At 36.7% G+C, this 12,997-nt stretch overlaps 1 protein-coding gene across 4 annotated transcripts in view; it reads right to left on the bottom strand.

Moving 5' to 3' along the window:
* bmal1a (basic helix-loop-helix ARNT like 1a) overlaps positions 1–12,997 on the bottom strand; it is a 30,163-nt gene that overhangs the window by 15,358 nt on the left and 1,808 nt on the right. Inside the window, exons 2-8 of one of the 4 annotated variants that reach the window (XM_067500264.1) lie at positions 8,240–8,426; positions 4,555–4,618; positions 3,510–3,657; positions 3,048–3,068; positions 2,795–2,827; positions 1,066–1,095; positions 104–261 (exon numbers count right to left, since the gene is read on the bottom strand). In XM_067500264.1, the coding sequence (XP_067356365.1) occupies positions 104–261; positions 1,066–1,095; positions 2,795–2,827; positions 3,048–3,068; positions 3,510–3,657; positions 4,555–4,600 (436 nt within the window). In that variant the 5' untranslated portion in view covers positions 4,601–4,618; positions 8,240–8,426. Of the gene's footprint in view, positions 1–103; positions 262–1,065; positions 1,096–2,794; positions 2,828–3,047; positions 3,069–3,509; positions 3,658–4,446; positions 4,619–8,239; positions 8,427–12,997 lie in introns of those variants that run through there. The other 3 variants (XM_067500265.1, XM_067500267.1, XM_067500268.1) reach the window with 3 other exon arrangements.

The raw sequence follows: 12,997 nt of genomic DNA, 5'->3' as shown, positions 1-12,997 counted from the left end.
CGAAAAATTTCCTGAAGTCAGTTTACAGCATCAAGCAGAGCTTACCGAGCTCTCACACACTGAGCTCTCTGACTATTCTGCCTTTCTACTAGCGCATTCTAACCTCTGAGTGTCTTCATGTGTTGAACAGCCATGCGCAGGACTGTCAGCTTGTCCAGCTTGCGGGACATGGCGTTACAGGTAGGCACCAGTGATGCAAGCTCGTCAATGAAGCTGTTCATTTTGTCCCTGCGGCGCTTCTCAATCTGGCTGTGAGCCTCTCTGTGGAGGAAGCAGCACCAGATATTAAAAGATTTTTATGCCGGTGGCGTTTCACCAAAAAGACAAATTAAGAGAAAACTTTATGGGGATTTGTAGTAAACACAATTAATTTCACTCTAAAATTGACACTCTAAAACCAACAATGACTTTTCTCTACCCAAATTTTATTTAACCTAGATTAGGTAAATCATCTGTGCTGTTGACCTCTATGGTCCATAAATGATTAAATCACTGCAGCCACACAGAATGTTTTAGCAAATGTTGACCCAAATTCTCTGAATGGCCTTAACTACTAAGTATGAAACAACTCCGCATCGTTAATGTTATATAAAGCATTTGGGGCGCAATGTTTTACAAATTTCATGTCCACGCGTTTTTGGAATGGAGAAACACTCATGCAGTGGGTCTTGTAGATGTGTTACTAATCTTTTCTGGACAACAGAGGCCTAGAGCACAGGCGAATATGCAGACCCAGTTTGTAGACTAATGGACATTACCCGTGAGCATAGTGCAAGGCAAATTTAGCAAACGTTTGGGGGGAAAAGGGTCCCCGATGGTCTCTCATATTGACGCATTTTGCAAGGACTAAAAGGCCCTTTACACCTCCCATAAATGCAGTATAGTCAACCACTGAAAGGGAGCTTGTCTTTTACACAAAGGATACGTCTACACTTAATTCCACGTAATGTTTACATCGATAGATGTCATTGCATCTAGTTTATTACCAACATGCACAAAGCTCTCTGTCCCCAATAACAGGGGGAACCATTAAATTCATCAGAGAATGAAAAAGCATTTTTATACCTAGCATTCTTAATCCGGCCCTGTTGGTCACTGCAAAGACAAACAAAAAAATATTAGCGAGGAAGTTGTTAAAATGTTTCACAGAAGAGATTCAACTTTGGTTGATTTCAATTGATAAGATACAAGGTGTTTTGAAGAGTGCGAACAGAGAATGAGGCTAAAGCTAAAATCATATGGCCTGCAACCAAAGTCATTAGTTGGTTTAAATTGCATCAAACACAAGGGCTCTAGGGTTATGTTCAACTTTAAACTAAACTGACTGATGTAATACAAATATAACGTAGGTTTAATTAACCCTCTGCACAGTCTCACTGTCTATTGTTCCACTCTCGTGGAACAATAAGGAGAATTGCCTCCCCACCCTTTGGCTTTACACAGAAAATGTTTCTTTCTTGATTTTATTTAAGTGGACAGATGACTAGAGCATTCACATGAGAGCTCTACCCCTCACAAACATGCAACTGCTCCAATTTGTAATAATTTTCTGGACACAATAACCACAAGAAATGACACAGAGATTAATGGACATTGAAAGTCAATAGATTAAACCATATTTAGTAGTGTCAGCAAGTAATTAGAGGGCGCAACCAAGGGTAATAAAAAATATTGGTAAAACAGTTAAACACCTAATTCTATGCGTGAAATCAAGTAATGTTTTCCGCATTTGTATGCAACTTATACTCACATGCATGTATTATAAGCAGCCTAAGGTAGCACTAAAATAGCACATGAAATCAACCAACTCTGCTCCACCCACCTCTCCCTCTACCAGGTCTGCTATACTTTAGAGCCTTGCAAAACACTTTTAGGTACACATTTCTCTGCACTGCTGGCAGTGATGTTCAATATACATCTTCGTCAACATCAACTTCGTAACTTAAAAGTTAAAATATGCAACTTAAGATAATGCTTGAATGAGACTCAAAGTCAATCCACTCTACTCTGTCCAGTTCTCCCTATTCCTGCTGTGCTACACTCTGCTATGCTCTGTCATGTTCTCCCCAGCACTTTTCAGTCATTATGAAAAACAAGAATGCTGCAAATCAGACTTTTACAGCATCTCTCCTCATTTTCTGGAGCATGATTTTAGTGAAAATAAATATTTGAAACAGTTTTTTTCCACATTTGTACTTTGAAAGTTTTACCAACTATGAGCATTCATGTGAAAGTCCAAAATTTATGTTAAATTACTGTTTATTATTGTAAAAACATTGATTGTATGCTTAATGTGCATTTAAATATTAACAGCCTACTGCATTTGGAACATCTTATTGTAAAACAGCTACTTGTATATGCTCTATAAGGCTATTACATTTCCTGATTCAGAACTACAATTTAATTTATTGACTTCTTGATATGATATCAAGATTTTAACTGGAGGATTCTGAACAGGGAACGAGATTTTGGGACTACAGACCAGTGGTAAAGAGACATGGGTTGGTTATTGACCGATGCCGATGTTGAACGTGACAGAGCAGGGAGTAGGGAGAAAAGACACGCTACTGTTCTAAGAATCTATTGTTCATCCTACGGACCACAAATAAAATTCCACCCACTGAAAGACACATCTTAACAGATCTTCACTAGAATTAAGTGAAAAGTGTATTTATTTTGGTTTCTTTATGCAATTACAAATAGAAACTGGATTAGCAGGAAAAATAAGAAATGTACATATTGTACAGAAACGTAAATCACTAGCTTTATCACCATTGTAATCATGACCTCTTACCTTCCCAGTTTATCTTTGTCTGGGTCCATGTCACTAAAGGAGAAAAAGACAGAAGATGATTAGTTTCAACAAGGCCATTATACATTCAGAACACGTTAAAATAACCACAGTACTTCAAATAGGGTTCACTGGGTTTAGTGAGTTTGTTTTCCTCTTTTCATGGTTTAAAAATAAATTAATAAATCATTTGTGAGTCACTGATTAATTAAACTTTTTTCTAAAGCTATTAACGTCAAGTTGTGTTTGAACTTACTCAAATGAGAAGCCATCAATTCTGCAAAGAAACACAAGTTTATTAATCAGTTTCTGTCATTAAGGTTATTGAATAGTATGAATGGTTATAATTTATAATTAACTAAATTTAATAGCACACATTTGTAAAGATGCAGCAACAGTGCTGTTCTATAATTAAAGGAATAATTAATTCAGCACTTGCTAAATTTTTGTTGTCCATGTTGGAATTAATTAGGGCAAAAATTTCTATCGATTCTGACTATGAAACTGCTTCTCTTTTTAAATTTTGTTAATTACATCCTTTAGTGCAGTTTCGCTACTTTTCTGCTTTCACTCTGTCCATGCTGTATGTTGCCTTTCTATCAATTTTGTTAACTTTCCCCTTCTTGGCTTCAACCTCATTCTCTTGTCATGTCTTCTACGCCCCATCTTCTTTTTCCCCCCCCTTTATTTTTGTATTTTTCCTTCCTAGTCTTCTTACTGGTAGTCAGTGGTGCTGCCCTTTCTCTTGCGGGTGTAGTCCATGCCAGGCGTGCTGATGGAGCTGGAGATGAGGTCAGTGGAGCCGGGGGACATGAAGTCAGTCATCGTAGATGAGATGTCCATCCTTTGGTCTGCCATCAGGTCATCTGCAGGGAAAAGATAATAACTAAGCATGACAAATTTATGCTTGGGGTTAATTATTTAGGAGCATTTAAAGCAAACATCAACAAATAGCACTGTGTAACGTTCTTTCTACTGAGAGCTGATATGTGAAATTATTATTTATTATAAATTAAAATGTATACAGTTGAGTCAAAAATGTTTTTTAAATCAACACATGATGCCACTTTTAAATGCAGACAGTGTTTTTTTAGACATTCTGATTTTAAATAATGTTAGAGGGATTATCAAGAGAGATAAAAACTATTCTACAAATATAATTTCCATTAATTTACTATGATTTTCTTCTTATACACCTATTGACCAATTTTATTACTTCTGATGAAGGAACATTTGTACTAGCTAAACGTTGATGAAATTAAAAAAAAAAATGTTTGATGGTGTAAGGGGATGCAAAGTTTTGCACTCAAATGTGTTTTAAAATCAAGACGTTAATAGCCCTTATTGTATATGTATTGCTGACAACGCCTGGAGAATCAGGTTCTGACATTGCCCAGAGTTGTCATTTTACACTTGTAACGCACAGAGGGAGATTGTCCGAGCTGTGTTCTCACATGTGGAGAAAGTCAGCTTGGTTTTGGTAAAAAAAAAATATATATAAATAATTCAGCGACACACACACAGTGTATTGTTTATAACAGATGAAAGCCCTGCAAGTCAAAAAGGAAAAAATAAAAAATAAAGCAGCAGCAGCTTTGGCTAGTCACCTAATAGGAATAAAGCAGTATGCTCTATTCACACACAGGCTTACTCACATTATCGGGACTTTGAACTGACTGACGAGGAGTTCTCACATGGGTAAAGTCTAGAGCACTTTAGGGTGGTAGCACATGTGTGAAAGCAGTTTCTGACATCACACTCACCACAGATGTTCATCACAGTCTCTGTATTAAAATCATCTCCTTCCATCCACTCTGGAGCCCTCAACTGTCAACACACAAAACATTACGTTTACAATTAACTGTCAGTCCCAGTAGGAGAGGTATTCAAGTCTGAGAGTCAAGAGAAACAAAATTGCAGAAGAAAAGCAAACACAGAGTTAAAGTTGCTTGGACATGATGCAAACATCATATCATCTAGGTCAAATGTGGAGGCTAAATAAACAGGAAGCCACCATTGTCTCGCTAACTGCTTGTGTTGAAATGTTATAGGTCACAGTTATTGCAGTTGTGAAGTGTCAATTGTGCTCCAGGGGCCATACTACAGAAACTTCCCAATTTGACAATCCTATAATAAATGCTTGGTAACCATGGTAATTACGGTTATGACCTGATTATGGCAGAAAGCCATTATGGACGAAGAGTGAGTAGAGAAGAGTAGAGAAGCGTATGTTATGCTATGTCCTATCCTTCAGATAAATAGTTTGCATAATACACGTTTCCTAACTTTCCAATACTTTCCTAACCATTATTTTATTTTAATTGTCTAATCCCAATTGCAAATTAGGTATATTAGCAAAATGTACAAACTTCAGGTGTCTATTGAACAAAACATTGCAAACTGCAAAACATTTTTCTGCAGCAATGTCCAAAAGTAATGTGATCATATATATATTTTTTAGTCTCCTTATTAGATATACAACAAGAAAATACAGAAAATATGTACACATTATAAAAACAGGGGGAAAAATTTTTTTCTATTGGCTTAAGTGATAGTATTTAATGTGACCTCCCTTTGGTATGTCTTGAACTATCTTGGACCAAAAATAGGAGTGGAAGACCAAGAAAACGTCAAAAGCTAATGAGAAGTTTCTCATAGTTTCTTCCGTTGAGAGACTAGAAGGAGTCATGCAAAGACCTGGCTCAGCATCTGGTGAAAAGTTGATCCTTCCACATTCAGAGAAGTCTTTGTGGAAGGACAGCAGCCAACCAACGACTTTTTCAGAAAGGAACAGCTCACAAAGACAGGGGTAAGAATAAAAGATAAAGAGTATTATGGAGTGATGAATTAAAGTCATTTTTGGGGCCTAATCACTGACAATATGTGAGAGGGATGAGAGTTGTCATGGTTTGGGGGCTGCTGCATTTCTGCATTTGTGTTGGTGATACTGTCCCAGTTGAAGGACTATGAATAGTATAGACATGTTTTAATTCATCATGTCATGGAAAATTGTAAATGGTCTGCAATTCTACTAAACTGCAACCTGTCCTGGCTTTTCTACCATATCAGTACCAAGGGCGTTTCACACAGCTTTTCATTCACGCACACACACACACACACACACACACACACACACACACACACACGGACAATTTAACGTGAGACAGGAGGACCCAGGAATCGAAACAAGAACTGTGGGTTTGGGTATGACTACTCGATTTCCTGAGTCACAGTGCCATTTCTTTTGGAAACTTCTTTTCATCATTCATGTCCAAAAGAGACCAGTTCTAACTTTCAGCATGACAGCAGATTAGTCCCAAAACTCTCATTAATATTAAATGGGAAGTATCTGAACTGTCATATTCAGGTGTCTTCAGTGGTTTTAAGGCATTTATGTCTGGGATTTGGAGTTCTGTTCAAAGGAAACAGTGTAAATTAATGGGCACAAGTGATTTACAAATTGTATCCATTATAATGACAATAAGCTGTGAATAAAGTGAAGGGGAGGTCAACCCATCAATTGTTGATGACCCCTTTTTTTTCCCCAAAGACAAGGCACATTTAATCAACATCACTGTAATTGTGCAAACCAAAAATCTTCACCTGTTCAGATGTTATATTATCCATTGCAAACCAACAACAAATAAAGTCGGTTATGACAGGAAATAGTAAGCAAATGTTAAACAAAACAAAGATGAGAATGCCAAAACTTGCGGTCTCAAATAACAGTCCAGCAAACAAAAACATCATAATGTCCCTTTTTAAAAAAAGCTAGAAAAATTACATGTTTATATGCTTTACAATGCATTAGCTGATTTTTAAAATTGATGATAAATATATAGATAAAGTTATTGACTGGCTACATTATTTAATAACTTGTGCACAGACAGAAAAATAGGTATAGGTATTTATTTGTTGACCAAAAGCTCCAAAGCTCCTTAAAATTAAAAGCTTGGCAACTCTATAGCTGCAAAGCCTCACTCTTATTATGTATCACACTTTATAATGTTCTATTTCATTTGGTAATTAATGGCATAGATTTCACATAATCCCTACCTTTTAATCTATTCTGATCCTAGTTACATATAAAGTTTTTTAATTATGTGAATGAAAGTGCAAATTGAAGCAGCTCTGAAGCTGCACTAAAAACTTCACTCTCATAGTTCCAGGGCCAGAGATAAAGCAGCTTACCTCCTGAAATGGAAGATTTGGGTCTAAGATCAAAATATGATTACGGGGGGAAAATTTTGCCTACATACACCGGACAACATAAACTCTAGCCCATTTTTTATGTAATAACCCACATTTTAAAGACTGTATTTGTAGTTAAATATGTATTACCAAAAAAATAAAAAAATGTACATAAATGCCAGAGAGATGCCAATGGGGAAAAAGAAATGCATTTGAATCTGACAAGAGGAAAAACAACCAAAAGCCTTGCAGAAACACTGATCATAGCTAATAAAACAAATTGAAATTAGTGATGGAAAGGCCAATGTTTGGAGGATCTGAAAAGATCTGGTCATGTTCTATAAACCATACAAGCTCATCCATAAAACACGGTGCTGGGCTGCACGGCTGCTTTTGAAACAGACTCGTTTTTCATTGATAATATAACTCATGATGGTACCATCAGAATTAATTCAGAGGAGGACAGAAACTTTTAGTCTGCACAATTACAGATAAATCCATCAGCGCTAATTGAGAGGAGCTTTATTATGCAGCAAGGTAATTATCCAAAAAACCCTTTCAAATCAACAATGGATTTCAGAGCAAAAACTGGACATTGTACACTGGCTCATCCATCACAAGACCAAAACCTAAGTGAACATGCATTTCACCTGCTGAAGATGACATTGCAAAAATAAACCCAACAAAATTAACATCAAATGAATGAAGCTGCAGTAAAACATAACAACAAACCAATGCCTTGGTGATGTTCATGAGTTGCATGCTTGATACATAGCTACAAACAAGGGATTTTTAATTTCTTGTAATCCTATAAAGGCAAACATCAAAGCCATATGATGTCATTAATGACATCATCAGTACACCTATCTATGTATGTATGAATGTCCTTTCGGCTTATCCCGTGAGTTCAGGGTCGCCACAGCGGATCATTGTCCGCATGCTGATTTGGCACGGATGCCCTTCCTGACGTAACCCTCCCCAATTTCTTTCCATCACTCATTTCAGCAAAAACAGCCTGCCAATACCTTTGGAGGGGACTTTATAATAAAGATAATTCCAAATTGCAGTCAAAATGTTTATTTCATGGTGTTTTACAAAAAAAAACATTTCAATAATTAGTGGTTGTTTTCTTTTAATTTATTGAACTACGTGATATATTCAGACTGATGCATATAATCAAAGGGCAGCCTTCCTTGCTTAAGATTCACCTCTAAAATATGAGTGAGAACAGCCTGCACATACGTATAGAATGGTTACCTGGATAAGAAGCTGAAACAGGCCTCCTGGATAGGCCTGGTATCCTCTGAATCAGTCCGGTTTGCTCTTTTCTGATCTGGCTCAGTCTGGTTTAATTTTGTCCTGACCTAGTTTCATACGGTTTGATGTGGACAGTTGGCCCCGGTTATTAGCTGATCTTCAAGCAGCTGGTGCAAACAGTCCATACCTGGAAAGAGATGAAGAGAAAAATGTCAGTCAAGGGCAAACAAATATTTAATCTTAGCATATAGATCAGAAAATTCACTGCCTGGCCAAAAAAGTCACCACCTACATTTAACTAAACAAATAGATAAGGTTGGATAATACTGCAGTAATTAATATGTCTCAGTTGGCAACAGGGTATATTTACCCCTCAAAACTGGATTAAAAACAATATGCAAAATCAACATGACTGCTTAAGTTAATTTCTGTTGACCTGGAAATTGTAAAATGATTATGGGCTTATCATTAATGTACATGAGAGCTAAAAGAAGCTTTTCTCTATTCTCCATTTTAACTTGTAACCAAGCCTAAATTTCAGTAACTCCTCTCTAATACAAACATTTCAAAATTTAATGACAGTTTCCTTATTTGTTAGAACTCACTACTAAGAACCTAAGTGACCAGCTTAAAAATTAGAAGACTGAACCAATTTTTTTTTCCTGTTCTAGTCTTACCATTTTTGAAGACTGAAGAGAACACTAGAAACTCCTACAAAGCAGGCATCTTATTTCTAGCTACTGTTACTACGGTTACGGCTACTGAGAAAGTTAGCTGGACTTTTTATATTATGTTAAACCAGATTAGAAATTCAAACCATTATTTACAATTCTGCACATTGTGTGTTTATGATTCCACGCTCAAGGATACCAAATTACAGAATAAAATGTAATTGTAAATTTTACCAAAGATTGCCACATACAAATTTGCGATGTTTTGTTTATACTACTGGACACCAGACTGTGATCATTTAGTTGCCATTTGCAAATCAATATTATTACTAGGCACACCAGTTTGAGTTTTAAATAGGAACAAGTGACTAAGAATTGGTGTGTGTGCACATGTGTAAAGTAGTGATGGAGAGCTAACAAAAGGCTATAGATGTCGATATCTTATCCAAATTATCTAGGAGAAGTTAGAAAAACAGCATGGCACAATCTAAGAAAAGAAAACGAGGGAACGCTTAGCCAGAAATTATGATTTCTCTAAAACTCTGGAGACAAATTAAGATGAAGTAGAGAGGAGAGGTAGAAGAAGAACGCGATATGAAAAGGTGAAGAAGAGGAGGCGGGCTCCAGTGACAGCATAAGCATCAATGACACATGTATAGAGGCTATGGGGCAAATACAGGTTGCAGATGAACCAGACCACAGAATCAAACCTAGAACATCTGTCTAGGACCCAGAGTAGTTACGGAAGCCCAAACATACCCATGGTAGACTAAGATCCAATTTGTTGACTGTATACATTACCTTGCTTACAGTACCACATTATACAACAATATATTGATTTGTAACACCTGTATCATGATAGGCATTTTATCAGCAGATTGACCAAAGGACCAATAATTTGTTCATTTAATGTGAAAATGTGTCAAATTATTTTCAGACTTTTTGTTCGCCAGCAGACGAAAATCTACTAGAACACGCACAGTAGTATCCAATCTACAGCAATGTATCTACATAACAGGTGCATGCATCAGTTGCCTTCATGCAAACAAGAAATTACTTAATACAGTACAGAACAATGTTACATTCTTCAAGACAGAGCTGAGGACTGTAATTTAGATTTGTGTCAAATGGTATAATTTACAATATATGGTGAGAGTTCCTCCCCATGAAAATAATTTGACATACCTTGATGATTTGTTTACCTACACACTGTAACATGAGCATCACATGTGCATACAAACAGAACAAACATGATTTATTGTAGAAAGAAAAGAGAGCTTCCCCTGTCATTTAGAAGTTATTTGGCCACAAATAAGGTGTAAATTAAACACAGTGATAAGTAAATTGTGCTGGACACCCACACAAACACAAAGATGCCAAATACATACTGCTAAAGAGAAGCATTTTCACCATTTATTCTGTTGCAACAATAATATTGAAAATTTTTTTTAAATGAGTACCCTCTCTCTATTGTTTATTTCTGAACGTAAAAGAAGAACCGAACGATGACATAAAAGAAACTATCCTAAATTTGTGACCAACTCTTGTAAGGCTTTAGAATTAACACTTCAGTGGGGCACTTGAATGTTTAATACTCATGACAATGAAATGCAAAGCTCAAAATGCACTGCTGAAGTAGCAGGCAGCAGAGTGCTGGGTCAGGACAGACTGGGTGAGCTCTTTTACTGGGACAAAGCTTTGGGCTAGGAGGGGAAAACCACTATGTCATGATTGAATGCTGAAAAGAATTGGTGCTGGAGTGGAAACTGGGTCAGCCAGTCTCTATGGTCTCAAACCAGCCAGCCTCAATTTCCATCCACCACCTACTTCTACTTCATCAGTGAGTCAGCAAGCCATTCAGCTCTGTTTCCCTGTTCTACACTTTACACCCACTCAATAGTTAGGAAGCAGGCACCAAGCCTGTTCAAGAACCAGGGAAACATCTGGGCATCAGGTTAGCTACCCAATCTACCAACAGGACTTCAAATAACACAATTTAAAATCAAACTTGATGAATATTCAACATTAACTCAACTCGGCCTGTTTTTTTGCTCTGTGGATTTTATTACTGCATCTACTGCCTACAATTTTACTGCTTTGTTCTGTCCACCCTTGTTTTCACTAGCAGGAGACAACTGTTGAAGGTGCTACCTGTGCAGCACCAAGCAACATGATTTATGTTTGTCAGGCAGTCAGGGGAAAAGACACAACAGCAAAAAAAAAAAAAACTTCACATGCATACTAATGTTGTTCCCCTATTTTTAAACGGTCGCCAATTTGTTGTTGTCATTTTCAAAACAAAAACAAAAATGAACTAAAGTGAACCCTAGTTAGTTAATAGTTTTTAGGGTATTCATAAAGTCAAGTGTATAACTAAATGCAAGTATAATAAAAACATTAATCCAACTACAACTTCTGTGCTATGAAAGCGAGGTTGGAAATAACAAGGAAACTCATAATACATTCAGTACATTTTGCCTGTAGCACTAGTATCATAGTACCAGGAATTTCTTCACAACATCCTGATACCTGAGTAACATTTAATAACGGCATAACTACAAAAGGTGTTTTCTTTTGATCTTTATTATTATACCTCTAGTCACCTTGATCTTGGCTGCAGCTATGCTTGGAATTACTGTAATGTGTGTGAGGACAGTTTACCATATATAATGGGAGTCATATCAGTGGTGGTATTATTAAATCTGTCAGGTGACACAAGCCGTCCAAATGCTGCATGTATGTGCAAGTTATGTATCGCTGTAGTTTTTTAAATAATCTCAAAGAGCTTTGTCACAGTGCGCATCAAATTGAGTTTTTTTTTTTAAAAGACAAACATTTGATCATAAACCACTGCAGATCACCTGTCAAAACACTGAGATCCAAACCACACTAGTTTCATTATTTTCACATAATTTGTAACAACAATGAAAGACAGCACACCAGTTTTAAAAACAAACCCAGTTGCGTGTTTACTGAGCCTCAGGATGTATTTGATCATTCCAGCCAAGGCACACGACCAATAACTGTGGCTGTAAACACCTCTTACCAGGTCATCACACTAATGCCTTCTTTGACTCATCAGGACTTTTTGGTTCTGGTTCTGGATCCCCAGACCTAGGACTACAGAGTAGCTAAATAAATAATATCACTGGGTACTTTAGAAATATGACTACACAGTGTTTGTTTGTTACAGTATACATAAAACAAACATATAGCTGGATCACTCAAATGTCTGCTTCGTGTAATGGTTAGGGGAGACTGATGGTTTAATCTGCATGTCTTCTTTAGGGTCAGGCGCAAGGGACACATAAGGTCTATGAAACAAAACACTTAACAACCTCAACTGTGTCAGGCTCAGGGTCAGATAATATACAGCCCCATCAATCAATACTTTAAGACCAGCGCATTTCATTTCAGCTTCCTGCCTAATAAAGACATTTCTAACCACCACCTCCTGTGGTTAATGTGGTGAATCACAACTTCGACCTATAAATACAAGACAGGTGTTGTCACTTAACTTGCTTGATTAGATTATCTCTGAAGACATGTACAGTATGTGCTTGATTGACAGCTGTGTCTCTGCGGTTAGGACAGGATTAACTGATCTAACTTACCATTTTAAAAAGGTGTTGTCACACTAAAGCTTAATTTTAATCTAATTCATAAAGGATGGGAACATTTTCACCTCCTGTTATAATTGGATCCTTTCCAGCTTGTGTCAAGCAAGTTCACTATGAGTTGAGGTAATTATTTTAACATCTGGATTGTTGTTAGCCAAACGGTTTGTGTTTATAATCCTTTTTAGATTATTTTCTGTTTTATCTGGTTTTACAAACACCGACTTTGGTTAATGCATGTAAATCCCAGCACAGCTACAACATGCTCAAATCTAAATCAGCCAGAAGTACTCAAACCCCCATGTGAGTGTAGAGGACTGGTACCTGTCTTTTACAAATCTATGACCCAAGCACCAAATCTATTTGGGTTGGTCTCTCAAAACAGCCAATATTTCTGTTTGTCTACTGATTTTTGAATAAAACAAACAAACAAGCCATTAAAATTTCATATTTTATTAATAAATTTGATT

The sequence above is a fragment of the Channa argus genome, chromosome 4 (assembly GCF_033026475.1).
Source record: "Channa argus isolate prfri chromosome 4, Channa argus male v1.0, whole genome shotgun sequence".
Taxonomy (NCBI): domain Eukaryota; kingdom Metazoa; phylum Chordata; class Actinopteri; order Anabantiformes; family Channidae; genus Channa; species Channa argus.
The sequence above is the reverse complement of the archived record's forward strand: the minus strand, read 5'-3'. Positions and strand labels throughout refer to the sequence as shown.